The sequence below is a fragment of the Oncorhynchus mykiss genome, chromosome 13, assembly GCF_013265735.2.
Source record: "Oncorhynchus mykiss isolate Arlee chromosome 13, USDA_OmykA_1.1, whole genome shotgun sequence".
Lineage (NCBI taxonomy): Eukaryota > Metazoa > Chordata > Actinopteri > Salmoniformes > Salmonidae > Oncorhynchus > Oncorhynchus mykiss.
This window is the reverse complement of record NC_048577.1, coordinates 14202465-14225671: the sequence shown is the minus strand read 5'-3', so window position 1 is coordinate 14225671 and position 23207 is coordinate 14202465. Positions and strand designations below refer to the sequence as shown.

Sequence of the window (23207 nt, the reverse complement as noted above, 5' to 3'; positions counted from 1 at the left end):
CTAAAGCAACTGACTGTAGACCAAAGTCAAGAAGTAAAGTCAGGAGAGGTGCATCTGCGACAACCGAAAGTCGGAAAATGAAGTTAGTATCCAACAGCAAGGCTCAGATCACCATGGCAGTGTTGCCATTGTTTATAAAAAGTTTCCTTTGTAATGTAAAACTGTGCTTTGACATATGCATTGATGGGTCTTGGATTTTTAGACTGGGTATCTCGAAAATGCTTTGTGACTACTGCTGATGCAAAAAAGGGCTTTTAAGAAATACATATGGTTGATTGACAGATTTGTATTATTATAAAAAATAATATAACAATATCATCATAATCTTTATGTTACAGGTGAGGCATACCCAGAAATGTCAACATCTTGGCAAGTGCTCAAATTTTTACAGCAGCGCCAGACAATCATGTACAGTAGCTCCAACTTACAAGAATGGGTTTACAAGGCAGTGATGAAAAAAGTTTATATGTGTGCTAATTAAAATATACAATGATATATATTTGATACAATTACCCATTCAAAACTGTTACAAAATCACTTCTCATTGTGTTCATTTCAAGGTTTCACAAACAAAACTATCTAGTTAATGTTTCTCGGACTAACACACTTGAGTTTCCTATTTACTAAAGAACAGTCATTAAGACAAAACACAAAGAGTTGTAATATAATCTGTATACATGTCATTCTATACTGAAGACAGGTATATTCTGAAAGATTTTTGATGCTGTGATAACACATTCTTTATTCATCTCTCAATTTAGGATATCATTTATTTTCTACTTTACTGAAATTGTATTATGTTGTCTCATACCATGACAATACATACCAAGCAATGCAAGCAGATGTGGAATTAACCCCATAACAGTTGTCTTTTTGGCTCAAGAATACCAATAGGCTTGATCAGATCCCCTTTCCTATGCAGGCACCATATAATGCACAGCCACATGTAAATCCATAAACTCCACCAATAGAACTTTGAAAACCTTAACATGACTACTGGCAATGTCATTATTTGTCACCATCCATCAATTGTTGAATTGTGTTATTTTTCTTTGTAAACGCACCGAGCCTCCAAGGGCTGGAGCCAATCAACATAGTAAATTAAAAAGACCCAAATAAAACGTATGTGAAAAGATGTGGTCAAAGTATAAAACGTTGCTGTTTTGTTACAAAGTTTTCCTAACATTTGCCATAACTAGTAAGCCTTACATCCTGAATGAATATGGGCTCCCAAATATGCACCTGGGACCACATGCACTTTTAATTGAGCCTAGAACAATTTCTATATTGTAATTAAAATCATTGACCCATAAGAGAACACATGACCAAAGCAAAGCCATATAATTAAAACATTGATGAGAAATATAAATAAACAAATGTTTGCATAACGGAAGACATGAACTGTATCCAACAATGTATTTAGCTATGTAGAAAACTTTCATATTGGCAGTAAGGTCATTGAGACTAGCTATGGACAGTAGTTATTGTGGGAGGTTTAGGGATCAATATAGTGATCAAGGATCATGAATGTTAGATTTGTTCACCTTGGGGATTTTGAAAGAGGGGGATTAGAACCCCAAAGTAAGTGGTAAGAAAGATCATAAAGGTAATTTCAGATTCAGGTTTAGGGGGAGGGGTAATAAAATCTTGGAAACACCTATTCACACTGGATTATAAACATGTCCAGACAGAACGATCACATCAAGAAGGTTTAACAGTGATTAATGGCTATTCAATTTACAACAGTAGTCTTCTGTAACAAGCAATAAGTATTAAATAGGTTTACATACAGTGGGGCAAAAAAGTATTTAGTCAGCCAATTGTGCAAATTCTCCCACTTTAAAGGAGAGGCCTGTAATTCATCGGTACACTTCAACTGACAGACAAAATGAGAAAAAAAAAAGTCAGGAAAATCACATTGTAGGATTTAATGAATTTGCAAATTATGGTGGAAAATCAGTATTTGGCTCTCAGACCTGTAACTTCTTTAAGAGGCTCCTCTGTCCACTTGTTGGAGGCCACTGTGTTCTTAGGGACCTTCAATGCTTCAGACATTTTAGTACACTTCCCCAGATCTCTTAATCAGGGATTTGTCTGACAGTCTCACTGTATACAATGCATGCCTACATCTAAAGTATGAACATATGAGGAATGTCTGACAACTCACCCCATCACAAATGCTCTTATAGACCCAAGCTTTTATTTTGAATCAGTAGCAAAGGTAAAAGATGAGAAAACCAAAGAATTAACTGAACAGTAGTCATTTTTACTACGGACTGCACACCACCTGCTCAATTAGCAAGCAATGGACATGAAACATTTCAAAGAGACAAGGCATTTTTTAAATTTAAATTGTTTATTGATTCCATCACACTAGAGTAGCAAGAGCACCAGCAACTTCCTGGTCTAAAAAGCAGAAAGAAATGCAAACTGTCAGCAACGCAGAATGTTAAGTAACCAATGTCAAAAACAATACTCACCATTAGAGCTTCTAGAGGATGACTCCATTATATGTTCCTGTTGATAGATATATGGTTAGTACAAAGTCCTTCAAATTCAGAGAGCAAAGTTCAGAGCAGGTTAAAGTGAACCATTACCTTGCAGAATCCTTCACTAGTGTTGGATATATGCTTGGTGCACCAATGCTAACATAACCGTCCTTGGGAGCATTTCCACTGTCAACAGGCATTGCCTCCCTAGGAGTGTAGCTGATTTGGGAGAAGACAGTTCTGCCATTCTTGTAGTGCGATTTGGAACTGTAGGAAGAGATTGGGATGACACCCGACTGTTCAACAATGCTGGCCTGAGAACTACCAGAGGCACCATCTTCAGTGCTTTCGTAGTGCTTCTGCTGAGACATTGGGGCCAGTTGCTGCTGGGAAATTTGGGCTACATGCCATAATTGCTGAGGAATGGGGTTGGGTTGCTGCTGGGCCATTTGAGCTGGATACCTCACTTGCTGAGGTTCGACGGCCAGTTCCGTCTGCTGCTGGGGCTCGACGGCCAGTTCCGTCTGCTGCTGGGGCTCGACGGCCAGTTCCGTCTGCTGCTGGGGCTCGACGGCCAGTTCCGTCTGCTGCTGGGGCTCGACGGCCAGTTCCGTCTGCTGCTGGGGAAATTGAGATGGATGCCACACGAGCGGAGGCTCCTGGAGAATAACCTGTAGCTTCTGTGGCATGGCGGCCAGATGATTCTCCTGTTGGAGCATTTTGGCTCGATACCACATTTGCTGGGGCATGGCGGGCAGTTCCTTCTGCTGAGGTTCAGTGGCCGGTTGCTTCTGCTGCAGGGGCATTTGAGCTGGATGCCACGATTGCTGGGACGTGGTGGGTGGTTGCTTCTGCAGCTGAGGTTCAGTGGCTGTTTGATTTTTGGACATTTGAGCTGGATGCCACACCTGCTGAGGTTGCTGGGCTATGGTGGTTGGTTCCTTCTGCAGTAGAGGCATAGGGGCCAGTTGCTTCTGCTGGGGAAATTGAGCTGGATGCCACACTTGCTGGGGCATGGCGGTCAGTTCCTTCTGCTGAGGTTCAGGGGCCAGTTGCTTCTGCTGGGGAAACTGAGCAGGATGCCAACCCAGCTGGGGCACGGCAGTCGGTTGCTTCTGCTGCAGGGGCATTTGAGCAGGATGCCACACTTGCTGGGGCACGGCGGTCGGTTGCTTCTGCAGTGTGGAAAATGGATTCCACACTAGCTGGGGCATGGAGGTCGGTTGTTTCTGCTGCAGGGGCATTTGAGCAGGATGCCACACTTGCTGGGGCACGGTGGTCGGTTGCTTCTGCTGCAGGGGCATTTGAGCTGGATGCCAAACTTGCTGGGGCTTGGCGGTCGGTTGCTTCTGCTGCAGGGGCATTAGAGCTGGATGCCAAACTTGCTGGGGCACGGCAGTCGGTTGCTTCTGCAGTGTGTAAAATGTATTCCACACTTGCTGGGGCACGGCGGTCGGTTGTTTCTGCTGCAGGGGCATTTGAGCAGGATGCCACACTTGCTGGGGCACGGCGGTCGGTTCCTTCTGCTGCAGGGGCATTTGAGAAGGTTGCCACACTTGCTGGGGCACAGCGGTCGGTTCCTTCTGCTGCAGGGAAATTTGAGAAGGTTGCCACACTTGCTGGGGCACGGCGGTCGGTTCCTTCTGCTGCAGGGGCATTTGAGAAGGTTGCCACACTTGCTGGGGCACGGCGGTCGGTTCCTTCTGCTGCAGGGGCATTTGAGAAGGTTGCCACACTTGCTGGGGCACAGCGGTCGGTTGCTTCTGCTGCAGGGGCATTTGAGCTGGATGCCACACTTGCTGGGGCATGGCGGTCAGTTCCTTCTGCTGAGGTTCAGGGGCAGGTTGCTTCTGCTGCAGGGGCATTAGAGCTGGATGCCAAACTTGCTGGGGCACGGCGATCGGTTGCTTCTGCTGCAGGGGCATTTGAGAAGGTTGCCACACTTGCTGGGGCACAGCGGTCGGTTGCTTCTGCTGCAGGGGCATTTGAGCTGGATGCCACACTTGCAGGGGCATGGCGGTCAGTTCCTTCTGCTGAGGTTCAGGGGCCGGTTGCTTCTGCTGCAGGGGCATTAGAGCTGGATGCCAAACTTGCTGGGGCACGGCGGTCGGTTGCTTCTGCCGCTGGGGCTCGACTGCCAGGTCCTTCTGCCGCTGGGGCTCGACTGCCAGGTCCTTCTGCCGCTGGGGCTCGACTGCCAGGTCCTTCTGCCGCTGGGGCTCGACTGCCAGGTCCTTCTGCCGCTGGGGCTCGACTGCCAGGTCCTTCTGCCGCTGGGGCTCGACTGCCAGGTCCTTCTGCCGCTGGGGCTCGACTGCCAGGTCCTTCTGCCGCTGGGGCTCGACTGCCAGGTCCTTCTGCCGCTGGGGCTCGACTGCCAGGTCCTTCTGCCGCTGGGGCTCGACTGCCAGGTCCTTCTGCCGCTGGGGCTCGACTGCCAGGTCCTTCTGCCGCTGGGGCTCGACTGCCAGGTCCTTCTGCCGCTGGGGCTCGACTGCCAGGTCCTTCTGCCGCTGGGGCTCGACTGCCAGGTCCTTCTGCCGCTGGGGAAATTGAGATGGATGCCACACCTGCTGAGGATGCTGGGCTATGGGGGCCAGTTGCTTCTGCTGGGGAAACTGAGCAGGATGCCACCCAAGCTGGGGCACGGTGGTCGGTTGCTTCTGCTGCATTTGAGCTGGATACCACCCCAGCTGGGGCACGGTGGTCGGTTGCTTCTGCTGCAGGGGCATTTGAGCTGGATACCACACTTGCTGGGGCACGGCGGTCGGTGGTTGCGGCAGCATTTGAGCTTGATGCCACACTTGCTGGGGCACGGCGGTCGGTTGCTTATGCGTCAGCATGTGAGCTTGATGCCACACTTGCTGGGGCACGGCTGTCGGTTGCTTATGCGTCAGCATGTGAGCTTGATGCCACACTTGCTGGGGCACGGCGGTCGGTTGCTTATGCATCAGCATGTGAGCTTGATGCCACACTTGCTGGGGCACGGCGGTCGGTTGCTTATGCGTCAGCATGTGAGCTTGATGCCACACTTGCTGGGGCACGGCGGTCGGTTGCTTATGCGTCAGCATGTGAGCTTGATGCCCCACTTGCTGGAATACGGCGGTCTGTTGCTTCTGCAGCATTTGAACTGGATACCACACTTGCTGAGGTTGCTGGGACATGGGGGCCAAGTCCTTCCGCAGGATGGCGGCCGGATGTTTCTGTTGCGCTTGCATTTGAGATTTTGGAGACTTATAATTGCTATATCCTAGAGACCGAAGTGATCCTGCGTCAAGCCATGCTGCATTAGAATCCAGTGCAGGAGACCAATCACCTAGGTTAAAAATATAAACTGTAAAATGCCAGCCTTTGAAGGTTATGGAACTGCGTAGCTGTTATTTGAAATTAACTCACCTTCTGATGTAGAACACGTTATCCCTCCAATTAGCAGGCAACAAAGCCAAGAAACTCTTGAGGAAAGAGAATGTATGTTATAAACATAGATACCTGTAACACCTGAAGGACAAGGGAAACAAACTAAATCAATACTTAAAAACATACCTGAAAGCGATTCCAATCATCACAGCCATTTTGCCCTCAAAACCTCACCAGTATTCAGCACTAATGGTAGGCATACATCCTACCAGAATATCCCTTTTACTATATTTGCCAGATGTTTGGTTGCTCCTTTTAAAGGAATCCCAGACCCTTCTAATGTTGTTGGCTAATTAAGGACAGCTGTCAGCCACTGAACTACATTCAATTTCTATTTCCAAATTGACCCCTAAATCCTACACCTTGATCTAAACACAAGGATTTAATAGGGATAAGCAATATGGCCACAATTGCATCCAGCCTATCAGAAGGCAAGGTGAAGCAATTAACATATTGCTTTACCCTATCTGATCATTTCAAATGCCCATAAGTGACTAAGTGGTAGGTGTAGGAGCTAGGGGTTGATTTGGAATGCAGAAATTTACTCAGGTCTGGTTGATTCTCTAATTGAGATCCTGACAGGTTTGACAGCCCTTACTCTAAAGCACGCGTCAATCTCATTACACGGAGGGCCGAGTGTTTGCGGATTTTCACTCCTTCATTGTACTTGATGGCTGAATTAAGGCCACTAATTACTCCCCTCACCTACAGTAGTTGTCTTGGTCTTAAATGAAAGGAAAAAACAAACCTACAGACACTAGGCCCTCCATGGAATGAGTTTGACACCCCTGCTCTAAAGTAGGAAACACATTTTGTCTTGGCACTTCATTGATCGGTTTCAATTATTGTTTGTACAAAATTCACTTGGTTCATTTGAAGATTAGAGGCTGAATGAGCAGTTAGGCACCATTATTTTACACATGCCTTCTTTAAAACCGTGTGTTTCATTCAGCATAGCAACATTAGATGGATAACAGTTTCATTTGCACAAAGTGCAACATCTTAGACAAATTCTGATTTCAGACAGACACCAATTAAACACTCATGTTATGCTTTTGATGATCTGAGTCTTTAATTTTTCAGAGGCAAACATACAGTAGGGCTCGTTTGAGTGGTAAGGCTAAAGCAACTGACTGTAGACCAAAGTCAAGAAGTAAAGTCAGGAGAGGTGCATCTGCGACAACCGAAAGTCGGAAAATGAAGTTAGTATCCAACAGCAAGGCTCAGATCACCATGGCAGTGTTGCCATTGTTTATAAAAAGTTTCCTTTATAATGTAAAACTGTGCTTTGACATATGCATTGATGGGTCTTGGATTTTTAGACTGGGTATCTCGAAAATGCTTTGTGACTACTGCTGATGCAAAAAAGGGCTTTTAAGAAATACATATGGTTGATTGACAGATTTGTATTATTATAAAAAATAATATAACAATATCATCATAATCTTTATGTTACAGGTGAGGCATACCCAGAAATGTCAACATCTTGGCAAGTGCTCAAATTTTTACAGCAGCGCCAGACAATCATGTACAGTAGCTCCAACTTACAAGAATGGGTTTACAAGGCAGTGATGAAAAAAGTTTATATGTGTGCTAATTAAAATATACAATGATATATATTTGATACAATTACCCATTCAAAACTGTTACAAAATCACTTCTCATTGTGTTCATTTCAAGGTTTCACAAACAAAACTATCTAGTTAATGTTTCTCGGACTAACACACTTGAGTTTCCTATTTACTAAAGAACAGTCATTAAGACAAAACACAAAGAGTTGTAATATAATCTGTATCTATGTCATTCTATACTGAAGACAGGTATATTCTGAAAGATTTTTGATGCTGTGATAACACATTCTTTATTCATCTCTCAATTTAGGATATCATTTATTTTCTACTTTACTGAAATTGTATTATGTTGTCTCATACCATGACAATACATACCAAGCAATGCAAGCAGATGTGGAATTAACCCCATAACAGTTGTCTTTTTGGCTCAAGAATACCAATAGGCTTGATCAGATCCCCTTTCCTATGCAGGCACCATATAATGCACAGCCACATGTAAATCCCTTAACTCCACCAATAGAACTTTGAAAACCTTAACATGACTACTGGCAATGTCATTATTTGTCACCATCCATCAATTGTTGAATTGTGTTATTTTTCTTTGTACATGCACCGAGCCTCCAAGGGCTGGAGCCAATCAACATAGTAAATTAAAAAGACCCAAATAAAACGTATGTGAAAAGATGTGGTCAAAGTATAAAACGTTGCTGTTTTGTTACAAAGTTTTCCTAACATTTGCCATAACTAGTAAGCCTTACATCCTGAATGAATATGGGCTCCCAAATATGCACCTGGGACCACATGCACTTTTAATTGAGCCTAGAACAATTTCTATATTGTAATTAAAATCATTGACCCATAAGAGAACACATGACCAAAGCAAAGCCATATAATTAAAACATTGATGAGAAATATAAATAAACAAATGTTTGCATAACGGAAGACATGAACTGTATCCAACAATGTATTTAGCTATGTAGAAAACTTTCATATTGGCAGTAAGGTCATTGAGACTAGCTATGGACAGTAGTTATTGTGGGAGGTTTAGGGATCAATATAGTGATCAAGGATCATGAATGTTAGATTTGTTCACCTTGGGGATTTTGAAAGAGGGGGATTAGAACCCCAAAGTAAGTGGTAAGAAAGATCATAAAGGTAATTTCAGATTCAGGTTTAGGGGGAGGGGGGGGGTAATAAAATCTTGGAAACACCTATTCACACTGGATTATAAACATGTCCAGACAGAACGATCACATCAAGAAGGTTTAACAGTGATTAATGGCTATTCAATGTACAACAGTAGTCTTCTGTAACAAGCAATAAGTATTAAATAGGTTTACATACAGTGGGGCAAAAAAGTATTTAGTCAGCCAATTGTGCAAATTCTCCCACTTTAAAGGAGAGGCCTGTAATTCATCGGTACACTTCAACTGACAGACAAAATGAGAAAAAAAAAGTCAGGAAAATCACATTGTAGGATTTAATGAATTTGCAAATTATGGTGGAAAATCAGTATTTGGCTCTCAGACCTGTAACTTCTTTAAGAGGCTCCTCTGTCCTCCACTTGTTGGAGGCCACTGTGTTCTTAGGGACCTTCAATGCTTCAGACATTTTAGTACACTTCCCCAGATCTCTTAATCAGGGATTTGTCTGACAGTCTCACTGTATACAATGCATGCCTACATCTAAAGTATGAACATATGAGGAATGTCTGACAACTCACCCCATCACAAATGCTCTTATAGACCCAAGCTTTTATTTTGAATCAGTAGCAAAGGTAAAAGATGAGAAAACCAAAGAATTAACTGAACAGTAGTCATTTTTACTACGGACTGCACACCACCTGTTCAATTAGCAAGCAATGGACATGAAACATTTCAAAGAGACAAGGCATTTTTTAAATTTAAATTGTTTATTGATTCCATCACACTAGAGTAGCAAGAGCACCAGCAACTTCCTGGTCTAAAAAGCAGAAAGAAATGCAAACTGTCAGCAACGCAGAATGTTAAGTAACCAATGTCAAAAACAATACTCACCATTAGAGCTTCTAGAGGATGACTCCATTATATGTTCCTGTTGATAGATATATGGTTAGTACAAAGTCCTTCAAATTCAGAGAGCAAAGTTCAGAGCAGGTTAAAGTGAACCATTACCTTGCAGAATCCTTCACTAGTGTTGGATATATGCTTGGTGCACCAATGCTAACATAACCGTCCTTGGGAGCATTTCCACTGTCAACAGACATTGCCTCCCTAGGAGTGTAGCTGATTTGGGAGAAGACAGTTCTGCCATTCTTGTAGTGCGATTTGGAACTGTAGGAAGAGATTGGGATGACACCCGACTGTTCAACAATGCTGGCCTGAGAACTACCAGAGGCACCATCTTCAGTGCTTTCGTAGTGCTTCTGCTGAGACATTGGGGCCAGTTGCTGCTGGGAAATTTGGGCTACATGCCATAATTGCTGAGGAATGGGGTTGGGTTGCTGCTGGGCCATTTGAGCTGGATACCTCACTTGCTGAGGTTCGACGGCCAGTTCCGTCTGCTGCTGGGGCTCGACGGCCAGTTCCGTCTGCTGCTGGGGCTCGACGGCCAGTTCCGTCTGCTGCTGGGGCTCGACGGCCAGTTCCGTCTGCTGCTGGGGCTCGACGGCCAGTTCCGTCTGCTGCTGGGGCTCGACGGCCAGTTCCGTCTGCTGCTGGGGCTCGACGGCCAGTTCCGTCTGCTGCTGGGGAAATTGAGATGGATGCCACACGAGCGGAGGCTCCTGGAGAATAACCTGTAGCTTCTGTGGCATGGCGGCCAGATGATTCTCCTGTTGGAGCATTTTGGCTCGATACCACATTTGCTGGGGCATGGCGGGCAGTTCCTTCTGCTGAGGTTCAGTGGCCGGTTGCTTCTGCTGCAGGGGCATTTGAGCTGGATGCCACGATTGCTGGGACGTGGTGGGTGGTTGCTTCTGCAGCTGAGGTTCAGTGGCTGTTCGATTTTTGGACATTTGAGCTGGATGCCACACCTGCTGAGGTTGCTGGGCTATGGTGGTTGGTTCCTTCTGCAGTAGAGGCATAGGGGCCAGTTGCTTCTGCTGGGGAAATTGAGCTGGATGCCACACTTGCTGGGGCATGGCGGTCAGTTCCTTCTGCTGAGGTTCAGGGGCCAGTTGCTTCTGCTGGGGAAACTGAGCAGGATGCCAACCCAGCTGGGGCACGGCAGTCGGTTGCTTCTGCTGCAGGGGCATTTGAGCTGGATGCCACACTTGCTGGGGCACGGCGGTCGGTTGCTTCTGCTGCAGGGGCATTTGAGCAGGATGCCACACTTGCTGGGGCACGGCGGTCGGTTGCTTCTGCAGTGTGGAAAATGGATTCCACACTAGCTGGGGCATGGCGGTCGGTTGTTTCTGCTGCAGGGGCATTTGAGCAGGATGCCACACTTGCTGGGGCACGGTGGTCGGTTGCTTCTGCTGCAGGGGCATTTGAGCTGGATGCCAAACTTGCTGGGGCACGGCGATCGGTTGCTTCTGCTGCAGGGGCATTAGAGCTGGATGCCACACTTGCTGGGGCACAGCGGTCGGTTGCTTCTGCTGCAGGGGCATTTGAGCTGGATGCCACACTTGCAGGGGCATGGCGGTCAGTTCCTTCTGCTGAGGTTCAGGGGCCGGTTGCTTCTGCTGCAGGGGCATTAGAGCTGGATGCCAAACTTGCTGGGGCACGGCGGTCGGTTGCTTCTGCCGCTGGGGCTCGACTGCCAGGTCCTTCTGCCGCTGGGGCTCGACTGCCAGGTCCTTCTGCCGCTGGGGCTCGACTGCCAGGTCCTTCTGCCGCTGGGGCTCGACTGCCAGGTCCTTCTGCCGCTGGGGCTCGACTGCCAGGTCCTTCTGCCGCTGGGGCTCGACTGCCAGGTCCTTCTGCCGCTGGGGCTCGACTGCCAGGTCCTTCTGCCGCTGGGGCTCGACTGCCAGGTCCTTCTGCCGCTGGGGCTCGACTGCCAGGTCCTTCTGCCGCTGGGGAAATTGAGATGGATGCCACACCTGCTGAGGATGCTGGGCTATGGGGGCCAGTTGCTTCTGCTGGGGAAACTGAGCAGGATGCCACCCAAGCTGGGGCACGGTGGTCGGTTGCTTCTGCTGCATTTGAGCTGGATACCACCCCAGCTGGGGCACGGTGGTCGGTTGCTTCTGCTGCAGGGGCATTTGAGCTGGATACCACACTTGCTGGGGCACGGCGGTCGGTGGTTGCGGCAGCATTTGAGCTTGATGCCACACTTGCTGGGGCACGGCGGTCGGTTGCTTATGCGTCAGCATGTGAGCTTGATGCCACACTTGCTGGGGCACGGCTGTCGGTTCCTTCTGCTGCAGGGGCATTTGAGAAGGTTGCCACACTTGCTGGGGCACAGCGGTCGGTTCCTTCTGCTGCAGGGAAATTTGAGAAGGTTGCCACACTTGCTGGGGCACGGCGGTCGGTTCCTTCTGCTGCAGGGGCATTTGAGAAGGTTGCCACACTTGCTGGGGCATGGCGTTCGGTTCCGTCTGCTGCAGGGGCATTTGAGAAGGTTGCCAAACTTGCTGGGGCTTGGCGGTCGGTTGCTTCTGCTGCAGGGGCATTTGAGCTGGATGCCAAACTTGCTGGGGCACGGCAGTCGGTTGCTTCTGCAGTGTGTAAAATGTATTCCACACTTGCTGGGGCATGGCAGTCGTTTGCTTCTGCTGTAGGGGCATTTGAGCTGGATGCCTCACTTGCTGGGGCACAGCGGTCGGTTCCTTCTGCTGCAGGGGCATTTGAGAAGGTTGCCACACTTGCTGGGGCATGGCGTTCGGTTCCTTCTGCTGCAGGGGCATTTGAGAAGGTTGCCACACTTGCTGGGGCACGGCGGTCGGTTGTTTCTGCTGCAGGGGCATTTGAGCAGGATGCCACACTTGCTGGGGCACGGCGGTCGGTTCCTTCTGCTGCAGGGGCATTTGAGAAGGTTGCCACACTTGCTGGGGCACAGCGGTCGGTTCCTTCTGCTGCAGGGAAATTTGAGAAGGTTGCCACACTTGCTGGGGCACGGCGGTCGGTTCCTTCTGCTGCAGGGGCATTTGAGAAGGTAGCCACACTTGCTGGGGCATGGCGTTCGGTTCCGTCTGCTGCAGGGGCATTTGAGAAGGTTGCCACACTTGCTGGGGCACGGCGTTCGGTTCCTTCTGCTGCAGGGGCATTTGAGAAGGTTGCCACACTTGCTGGGACACGGCGGTCGGTTGTTTCTGCTGCAGGGGCATTTGAGCAGGATGCCACACTTGCTGGGGCACGGCGGTCGGTTCCTTCTGCTGCAGGGGCATTTGAGAAGGTTGCCACACTTGCTGGGGCACGGCGGTCGGTTGCTTCTGCTGCAGGGGCATTTGAGCTGGATGCCAAACTTGCTGGGGCTCGGCTGTCGGTTGCTTCTTCCTAAGGGGCATTTGAGCTGGATGCCACACTTGCTGGGGCTCGGCGGTCGGTTGCTTCTGCTGCAGGGGCATTTGAGAAGGTTGCCAAACTTGCTGGGGCACGGCGATCGGTTGCTTCTGCTGCAGGGGCATTTGAGAAGGTTGCCACACTTGCTGGGGCACAGCGGTCGGTTGCTTCTGCTGCAGGGGCATTTGAGCTGGATGCCACACTTGCAGGGGCATGGCGGTCAGTTCCTTCTGCTGAGGTTCAGGGGCCGGTTGCTTCTGCTGCAGGGGCATTAGAGCTGGATGCCAAACTTGCTGGGGCACGGCGGTCGGTTGCTTCTGCCGCTGGGGCTCGACTGCCAGGTCCTTCTGCCGCTGGGGCTCGACTGCCAGGTCCTTCTGCCGCTGGGGCTCGACTGCCAGGTCCTTCTGCCGCTGGGGCTCGACTGCCAGGTCCTTCTGCCGCTGGGGCTCGACTGCCAGGTCCTTCTGCCGCTGGGGCTCGACTGCCAGGTCCTTCTGCCGCTGGGGCTCGACTGCCAGGTCCTTCTGCCGCTGGGGCTCGACTGCCAGGTCCTTCTGCCGCTGGGGCTCGACTGCCAGGTCCTTCTGCCGCTGGGGAAATTGAGATGGATGCCACACCTGCTGAGGATGCTGGGCTATGGGGGCCAGTTGCTTCTGCTGGGGAAACTGAGCAGGATGCCACCCAAGCTGGGGCACGGTGGTCGGTTGCTTCTGCTGCATTTGAGCTGGATACCACCCCAGCTGGGGCACGGTGGTCGGTTGCTTCTGCTGCAGGGGCATTTGAGCTGGATACCACACTTGCTGGGGCACGGCGGTCGGTGGTTGCGGCAGCATTTGAGCTTGATGCCACACTTGCTGGGGCACGGCGGTCGGTTGCTTATGCGTCAGCATGTGAGCTTGATGCCACACTTGCTGGGGCACGGCTGTCGGTTGCTTATGCGTCAGCATGTGAGCTTGATGCCACACTTGCTGGGGCACGGCGGTCGGTTGCTTATGCGTCAGCATGTGAGCTTGATGCCACACTTGCTGGGGCACGGCGGTCGGTTGCTTATGCGTCAGCATGTGAGCTTGATGCCACACTTGCTGGGGCACGGCGGTCGGTTGCTTATGCGTCAGCATGTGAGCTTGATGCCCCACTTGCTGGAGCACGGCGGTCTGTTGCTTCTGCAGCATTTGAACTGGATACCACACTTGCTGAGGTTGCTGGGACATGGGGGCCAAGTCCTTCCGCAGGATGGCGGCCGGATGTTTCTGTTGCGCTTGCATTTGAGATTTTGGAGACTTATAATTGCTATATCCTAGAGACCGAAGTGATCCTGCGTCAAGCCATGCTGCATTAGAATCCAGTGCAGGAGACCAATCACCTAGGTTAAAAATATAAACTGTAAAATGCCAGCCTTTGAAGGTTATGGAACTGCGTAGCTGTTATTTGAAATTAACTCACCTTCTGATGTAGAACACGTTATCCCTCCAATTAGCAGGCAACAAAGCCAAGAAACTCTTGAGGAAAGAGAATGTATGTTATAAACATAGATACCTGTAACACCTGAAGGACAAGGGAAACAAACTAAATCAATACTTAAAAACATACCTGAAAGCGATTCCAATCATCACAGCCATTTTGCCCTCAAAACCTCACCAGTATTCAGCACTAATGGTAGGCATACATCCTACCAGAATATCCCTTTTACTATATTTGCCAGATGTTTGGTTGCTCCTTTTAAAGGAATCCCAGACCCTTCTAATGTTGTTGGCTAATTAAGGACAGCTGTCAGCCACTGAACTACATTCAATTTCTATTTCCAAATTGACCCCTAAATCCTACACCTTGATCTAAACACAAGGATTTAATAGGGATAAGCAATATGGCCACAATTGCATCCAGCCTATCAGAAGGCAAGGTGAAGCAATTAACATATTGCTTTACCCTATCTGATCATTTCAAATGCCCATAAGTGACTAAGTGGTAGGTGTAGGAGCTAGGGGTTGATTTGGAATGCAGAAATTTACTCAGGTCTGGTTGATTCTCTAATTGAGATCCTGACAGGTTTGACAGCCCTTACTCTAAAGCACGCGTCAATCTCATTACACGGAGGGCCGAGTGTTTGCGGATTTTCACTCTTTCATTGTACTTGATGGCTGAATTAAGGCCACTAATTACTCCCCTCACCTACAGTAGTTGTCTTGGTCTTAAATGAAAGGAAAAAACAAACCTACAGACACTAGGCCCTCCATGGAATGAGTTTGACACCCCTGCTCTAAAGTAGGAAACACATTTTGTCTTGGCACTTCATTGATCGGTTTCAATTATTGTTTGTACAAAATTCACTTGGTTCATTTGAAGATTAGAGGCTGAATGAGCAGTTAGGCACCATTATTTTACACATGCCTTCTTTAAAACCGTGTGTTTCATTCAGCATAGCAACATTAGATGGATAACAGTTTCATTTGCACAAAGTGCAACATCTTAGACAAATTCTGATTTCAGACAGACACCAATTAAACACTCATGTTATGCTTTTGATGATCTGAGTCTTTAATTTTTCAGAGGCAAACATACAGTAGGGCTCGTTTGAGTGGTAAGGCTAAAGCAACTGACTGTAGACCAAAGTCAAGAAGTAAAGTCAGGAGAGGTGCATCTGCGACAACCGAAAGTCGGAAAATGAAGTTAGTATCCAACAGCAAGGCTCAGATCACCATGGCAGTGTTGCCATTGTTTATAAAAAGTTTCCTTTATAATGTAAAACTGTGCTTTGACATATGCATTGATGGGTCTTGGATTTTTAGACTGGGTATCTCGAAAATGCTTTGTGACTACTGCTGATGCAAAAAAGGGCTTTTAAGAAATACATATGGTTGATTGACAGATTTGTATTATTATAAAAAATAATATAACAATATCATCATAATCTTTATGTTACAGGTGAGGCATACCCAGAAATGTCAACATCTTGGCAAGTGCTCAAATTTTTACAGCAGCGCCAGACAATCATGTACAGTAGCTCCAACTTACAAGAATGGGTTTACAAGGCAGTGATGAAAAAAGTTTATATGTGTGCTAATTAAAATATACAATGATATATATTTGATACAATTACCCATTCAAAACTGTTACAAAATCACTTCTCATTGTGTTCATTTCAAGGTTTCACAAACAAAACTATCTAGTTAATGTTTCTCGGACTAACACACTTGAGTTTCCTATTTACTAAAGAACAGTCATTAAGACAAAACACAAAGAGTTGTAATATAATCTGTAAACATGTCATTCTATACTGAAGACAGGTATATTCTGAAAGATTTTTGATGCTGTGATAACACTCTTTATTCATCTCTCAATTTAGGATATCATTTATTTTCTACTTTACTGAAATTGTATTATGTTGTCTCATACCATGACAATACATACCAAGCAATGCAAGCAGATGTGGAATTAACCCCATAACAGTTGTCTTTTTGGCTCAAGAATACCAATAGGCTTGATCAGATCCCCTTTCCTATGCAGGCACCATATAATGCACAGCCACATGTAAATCCCTTAACTCCACCAATAGAACTTTGAAAACCTTAACATGACTACTGGCAATGTCATTATTTGTCACCATCCATCAATTGTTGAATTGTGTTATTTTTCTTTGTACATGCACCGAGCCTCCAAGGGCTGGAGCCAATCAACATAGTAAATTAAAAAGACCCAAATAAAACGTATGTGAAAAGATGTGGTCAAAGTATAAAACGTTGCTGTTTTGTTACAAAGTTTTCCTAACATTTGCCATAACTAGTAAGCCTTACATCCTGAATGAATATGGGCTCCCAAATATGCACCTGGGACCACATGCACTTTTAATTGAGCCTAGAACAATTTCTATATTGTAATTAAAATCATTGACCCATAAGAGAACACATGACCAAAGCAAAGCCATATAATTAAAACATTGATGAGAAATATAAATAAACAAATGTTTGCATAACGGAAGACATGAACTGTATCCAACAATGTATTTAGCTATGTAGAAAACTTTCATATTGGCAGTAAGGTCATTGAGACTAGCTATGGACAGTAGTTATTGTGGGAGGTTTAGGGATCAATATAGTGATCAAGGATCATGAATGTTAGATTTGTTCACCTTGGGGATTTTGAAAGAGGGGGATTAGAACCCCAAAGTAAGTGGTAAGAAAGATCATAAAGGTAATTTCAGATTCAGGTTTAGGGGGAGGGGGGGGGTAATAAAATCTTGGAAACACCTATTCACACTGGATTATAAACATGTCCAGACAGAACGATCACATCAAGAAGGTTTAACAGTGATTAATGGCTATTCAATGTACAACAGTAGTCTTCTGTAACAAGCAATAAGTATTAAATAGGTTTACATACAGTGGGGCAAAAAAGTATTTAGTCAGCCAATTGTGCAAATTCTCCCACTTTAAAGGAGAGGCCTGTAATTCATCGGTACACTTCAACTGACAGACAAAATGAGAAAAAAAGTCAGGAAAATCACATTGTAGGATTTAATGAATTTGCAAATTATGGTGGAAAATCAGTATTTGGCTCTCAGACCTGTAACTTCTTTAAGAGGCTCCTCTGTCCTCCACTTGTTGGAGGCCACTGTGTTCTTAGGGACCTTCAATGCTTCAGACATTTTAGTACACTTCCCCAGATCTCTTAATCAGGGATTTGTCTGACAGTCTCACTGTATACAATGCATGCCTACATCTAAAGTATGAACATATGAGGAATGTCTGACAACTCACCCCATCACAAATGCTCTTATAGACCCAAGCTTTTATTTTGAATCAGTAGCAAAGGTAAAAGATGAGAAAACCAAAGAATTAACTGAACAGTAGTCATTTTTACTACGGACTGCACACCACCTGTTCAATTAGCAAGCAATGGACATGAAACATTTCAAAGAGACAAGGCATTTTTTAAATTTAAATTGTTTATTGATTCCATCACACTAGAGTAGCAAGAGCACCAGCAACTTCCTGGTCTAAAAAGCAGAAAGAAATGCAAACTGTCAGCAACGCAGAATGTTAAGTAACCAATGTCAAAAACAATACTCACCATTAGAGCTTCTAGAGGATGACTCCATTATATGTTCCTGTTGATAGATATATGGTTAGTACAAAGTCCTTCAAATTCAGAGAGCAAAGTTCAGAGCAGGTTAAAGTGAACCATTACCTTGCAGAATCCTTCACTAGTGTTGGATATATGCTTGGTGCACCAATGCTAACATAACCGTCCTTGGGAGCATTTCCACTGTCAACAGACATTGCCTCCCTAGGAGTGTAGCTGATTTGGGAGAAGACAGTTCTGCCATTCTTGTAGTGCGATTTGGAACTGTAGGAAGAGATTGGGATGACACCCGACTGTTCAACAATGCTGGCCTGAGAACTACCAGAGGCACCATCTTCAGTGCTTTCGTAGTGCTTCTGCTGAGACATTGGGGCCAGTTGCTGCTGGGAAATTTGGGCTACATGCCATAATTGCTGAGGAATGGGGTTGGGTTGCTGCTGGGCCATTTGAGCTGGATACCTCACTTGCTGAGGTTCGACGGCCAGTTCCGTCTGCTGCTGGGGCTCGACGGCCAGTTCCGTCTGCTGCTGGGGCTCGACGGCCAGTTCCGTCTGCTGCTGGGGCTCGACGGCCAGTTCCGTCTGCTGCTGGGGCTCGACGGCCAGTTCCGTCTGCTGCTGGGGCTCGACGGCCAGTTCCGTCTGCTGCTGGGGCTCGACGGCCAGTTCCGTCTGCTGCTGGGGAAATTGAGATGGATGCCACACGAGCGGAGGCTCCTGGAGAATAACCTGTAGCTTCTGTGGCATGGCGGCCAGATGATTCTCCTGTTGGAGCATTTTGGCTCGATACCACATTTGCTGGGGCATGGCGGGCAGTTCCTTCTGCTGAGGTTCAGTGGCCGGTTGCTTCTGCTGCAGGGGCATTTGAGCTGGATGCCACGATTGCTGGGACGTGGTGGGTGGTTGCTTCTGCAGCTGAGGTTCAGTGGCTGTTCGATTTTTGGACATTTGAGCTGGATGCCACACCTGCTGAGGTTGCTGGGCTATGGTGGTTGGTTCCTTCTGCAGTAGAGGCATAGGGGCCAGTTGCTTCTGCTGGGGAAATTGAGCTGGATGCCACACTTGCTGGGGCATGGCGGTCAGTTCCTTCTGCTGAGGTTCAGGGGCCAGTTGCTTCTGCTGGGGAAACTGAGCAGGATGCCAACCCAGCTGGGGCACGGCAGTCGGTTGCTTCTGCTGCAGGGGCATTTGAGCTGGATGCCACACTTGCTGGGGCACGGCGGTCGGTTGCTTCTGCTGCAGGGGCATTTGAGCAGGATGCCACACTTGCTGGGGCACGGCGGTCGGTTGCTTCTGCAGTGTGGAAAATGGATTCCACACTAGCTGGGGCATGGCGGTCGGTTGTTTCTGCTGCAGGGGCATTTGAGCAGGATGCCACACTTGCTGGGGCACGGTGGTCGGTTGCTTCTGCTGCAGGGGCATTTGAGCTGGATGCCAAACTTGCTGGGGCACGGCGATCGGTTGCTTCTGCTGCAGGGGCATTAGAGCTGGATGCCACACTTGCTGGGGCACAGCGGTCGGTTGCTTCTGCTGCAGGGGCATTTGAGCTGGATGCCACACTTGCAGGGGCATGGCGGTCAGTTCCTTCTGCTGAGGTTCAGGGGCCGGTTGCTTCTGCTGCAGGGGCATTAGAGCTGGATGCCAAACTTGCTGGGGCACGGCGGTCGGTTGCTTCTGCCGCTGGGGCTCGACTGCCAGGTCCTTCTGCCGCTGGGGCTCGACTGCCAGGTCCTTCTGCCGCTGGGGCTCGACTGCCAGGTCCTTCTGCCGCTGGGGCTCGACTGCCAGGTCCTTCTGCCGCTGGGGCTCGACTGCCAGGTCCTTCTGCCGCTGGGGCTCGACTGCCAGGTCCTTCTGCCGCTGGGGCTCGACTGCCAGGTCCTTCTGCCGCTGGGGCTCGACTGCCAGGTCCTTCTGCCGCTGGGGAAATTGAGATGGATGCCACACCTGCTGAGGATGCTGGGCTATGGGGGCCAGTTGCTTCTGCTGGGGAAACTGAGCAGGATGCCACCCAAGCTGGGGCACGGTGGTCGGTTGCTTCTGCTGCATTTGAGCTGGATACCACCCCAGCTGGGGCACGGTGGTCGGTTGCTTCTGCTGCAGGGGCATTTGAGCTGGATACCACACTTGCTGGGGCACGGCGGTCGGTGGTTGCGGCAGCATTTGAGCTTGATGCCACACTTGCTGGGGCACGGCGGTCGGTTGCTTATGCGTCAGCATGTGAGCTTGATGCCACACTTGCTGGGGCACGGCTGTCGGTTCCTTCTGCTGCAGGGGCATTTGAGAAGGTTGCCACACTTGCTGGGGCACAGCGGTCGGTTCCTTCTGCTGCAGGGAAATTTGAGAAGGTTGCCACACTTGCTGGGGCACGGCGGTCGGTTCCTTCTGCTGCAGGGGCATTTGAGAAGGTTGCCACACTTGCTGGGGCATGGCGTTCGGTTCCGTCTGCTGCAGGGGCATTTGAGAAGGTTGCCAAACTTGCTGGGGCTTGGCGGTCGGTTGCTTCTGCTGCAGGGGCATTTGAGCTGGATGCCAAACTTGCTGGGGCACGGCAGTCGGTTGCTTCTGCAGTGTGTAAAATGTATTCCACACTTGCTGGGGCATGGCAGTCGTTTGCTTCTGCTGTAGGGGCATTTGAGCTGGATGCCTCACTTGCTGGGGCACAGCGGTCGGTTCCTTCTGCTGCAGGGGCATTTGAGAAGGTTGCCACACTTGCTGGGGCATGGCGTTCGGTTCCTTCTGCTGCAGGGGCATTTGAGAAGGTTGCCACACTTGCTGGGGCACGGCGGTCGGTTGTTTCTGCTGCAGGGGCATTTGAGCAGGATGCCACACTTGCTGGGGCACGGCGGTCGGTTCCTTCTGCTGCAGGGGCATTTGAGAAGGTTGCCACACTTGCTGGGGCACAGCGGTCGGTTCCTTCTGCTGCAGGGAAATTTGAGAAGGTTGCCACACTTGCTGGGGCACGGCGGTCGGTTCCTTCTGCTGCAGGGGCATTTGAGAAGGTAGCCACACTTGCTGGGGCATGGCGTTCGGTTCCGTCTGCTGCAGGGGCATTTGAGAAGGTTGCCACACTTGCTGGGGCACGGCGTTCGGTTCCTTCTGCTGCAGGGGCATTTGAGAAGGTTGCCACACTTGCTGGGACACGGCGGTCGGTTGTTTCTGCTGCAGGGGCATTTGAGCAGGATGCCACACTTGCTGGGGCACGGCGGTCGGTTCCTTCTGCTGCAGGGGCATTTGAGAAGGTTGCCACACTTGCTGGGGCACGGCGGTCGGTTGCTTCTGCTGCAGGGGCATTTGAGAAGGTTGCCACACTTGCTGGGGCACAGCGGTCGGTTGCTTCTGCTGCAGGGGCATTTGAGCTGGATGCCACACTTGCAGGGGCATGGCGGTCAGTTCCTTCTGCTGAGGTTCAGGGGCCGGTTGCTTCTGCTGCAGGGGCATTAGAGCTGGATGCCAAACTTGCTGGGGCACGGCGGTCGGTTGCTTCTGCCGCTGGGGCTCGACTGCCAGGTCCTTCTGCCGCTGGGGCTCGACTGCCAGGTCCTTCTGCCGCTGGGGCTCGACTGCCAGGTCCTTCTGCCGCTGGGGCTCGACTGCCAGGTCCTTCTGCCGCTGGGGCTCGACTGCCAGGTCCTTCTGCCGCTGGGGCTCGACTGCCAGGTCCTTCTGCCGCTGGGGCTCGACTGCCAGGTCCTTCTGCCGCTGGGGCTCGACTGCCAGGTCCTTCTGCCGCTGGGGCTCGACTGCCAGGTCCTTCTGCCGCTGGGGCTCGACTGCCAGGTCCTTCTGCCGCTGGGGCTCGACTGCCAGGTCCTTCTGCCGCTGGGGAAATTGAGATGGATGCCACACCTGCTGAGGATGCTGGGCTATGGGGGCCAGTTGCTTCTGCTGGGGAAACTGAGCAGGATGCCACCCAAGCTGGGGCACGGTGGTCGGTTGCTTCTGCTGCATTTGAGCTGGATACCACCCCAGCTGGGGCACGGTGGTCGGTTGCTTCTGCTGCAGGGGCATTTGAGCTGGATACCACACTTGCTGGGGCACGGCGGTCGGTGGTTGCGGCAGCATTTGAGCTTGATGCCACACTTGCTGGGGCACGGCGGTCGGTTGCTTATGCGTCAGCATGTGAGCTTGATGCCACACTTGCTGGGGCACGGCTGTCGGTTGCTTATGCGTCAGCATGTGAGCTTGATGCCACACTTGCTGGGGCACGGCGGTCGGTTGCTTATGCGTCAGCATGTGAGCTTGATGCCACACTTGCTGGGGCACGGCGGTCGGTTGCTTATGCGTCAGCATGTGAGCTTGATGCCACACTTGCTGGGGCACGGCGGTCGGTTGCTTATGCGTCAGCATGTGAGCTTGATGCCCCACTTGCTGGAGCACGGCGGTCTGTTGCTTCTGCAGCATTTGAACTGGATACCACACTTGCTGAGGTTGCTGGGACATGGGGGCCAAGTCCTTCCGCAGGATGGCGGCCGGATGTTTCTGTTGCGCTTGCATTTGAGATTTTGGAGACTTATAATTGCTATATCCTAGAGACCGAAGTGATCCTGCGTCAAGCCATGCTGCATTAGAATCCAGTGCAGGAGACCAATCACCTAGGTTAAAAATATAAACTGTAAAATGCCAGCCTTTGAAGGTTATGGAACTGCGTAGCTGTTATTTTAAATTAACTCACCTTCTGATGTAGAACACGTTATCCCTCCAATTAGCAGGCAACAAAGCCAAGAAACGCTTAAGGAAAGAGAATGTATGTTATAAACATAGATACCTGTAACACCTGAAGCACAAGGGAAACAAACTAAATCAATACTTAAAAACATACCTGAAAGCGATTCCAATCATCACAGCCATTTTGCCCTCAAAACCTCACCAGTATTCAGCACTAATGGTAGGCATACATCCTCCCAGAATATCCCTTTTACTATATTTGCCAGATGTTTGGTTGCTCCTTTTAAAGGAATCCCAGACCCTTCTAATGTTGTTGGCTAATTAAGGACAGCTGTCAGCCACTGAACTACATTCAATTTCTATTTCCAAATTGACCCCTAAATCCTACACCTTGATCTAAACACAAGGATTTAATAGGGATAAGCAATATGGCCACAATTGCATCCAGCCTATCAGAAGGCAAGGTGAAGCAATTAACATATTGCTTTACCCTATCTGATCATTTCAAATGCCCATAAGTGACTAAGTGGTAGGTGTAGGAGCTAGGGGTTGATT

General features: G+C 49.0%; 1 protein-coding gene across 6 annotated transcripts; it reads right to left on the bottom strand.

Annotated features, from left to right (window-relative positions):
• Positions 1-2337: 2337 nt before the first annotated feature.
• On the bottom strand, positions 2338-22919 carry LOC110485717 (titin). Of its 6 annotated transcripts, none has more exons than XM_036940366.1 (8): positions 22807-22919; positions 22660-22715; positions 19746-22579; positions 11466-13487; positions 11316-11435; positions 2598-5023; positions 2481-2517; positions 2338-2406 (listed from the first exon to the last, which is right to left on the bottom strand). In XM_036940366.1, the coding sequence occupies exons 1-7, from the start codon at positions 22833-22835 to the stop codon at positions 2508-2510; spliced, it is 7497 nt and encodes a 2498-aa protein (XP_036796261.1). In that variant the 5' UTR covers positions 22836-22919; the 3' UTR covers positions 2338-2406; positions 2481-2507. The 6 variants fall into 6 exon arrangements, with proteins under 6 accessions (XP_036796261.1, XP_036796262.1, XP_036796260.1 ...); XM_036940367.1 differs by having other exon boundaries at positions 11316-13487; positions 19746-19865; positions 19896-22579; XM_036940365.1 differs by having other exon boundaries at positions 11316-13487; positions 19746-21767; positions 21798-22579.
• Between the last annotated feature and the right edge of the window lie 288 nt (positions 22920-23207).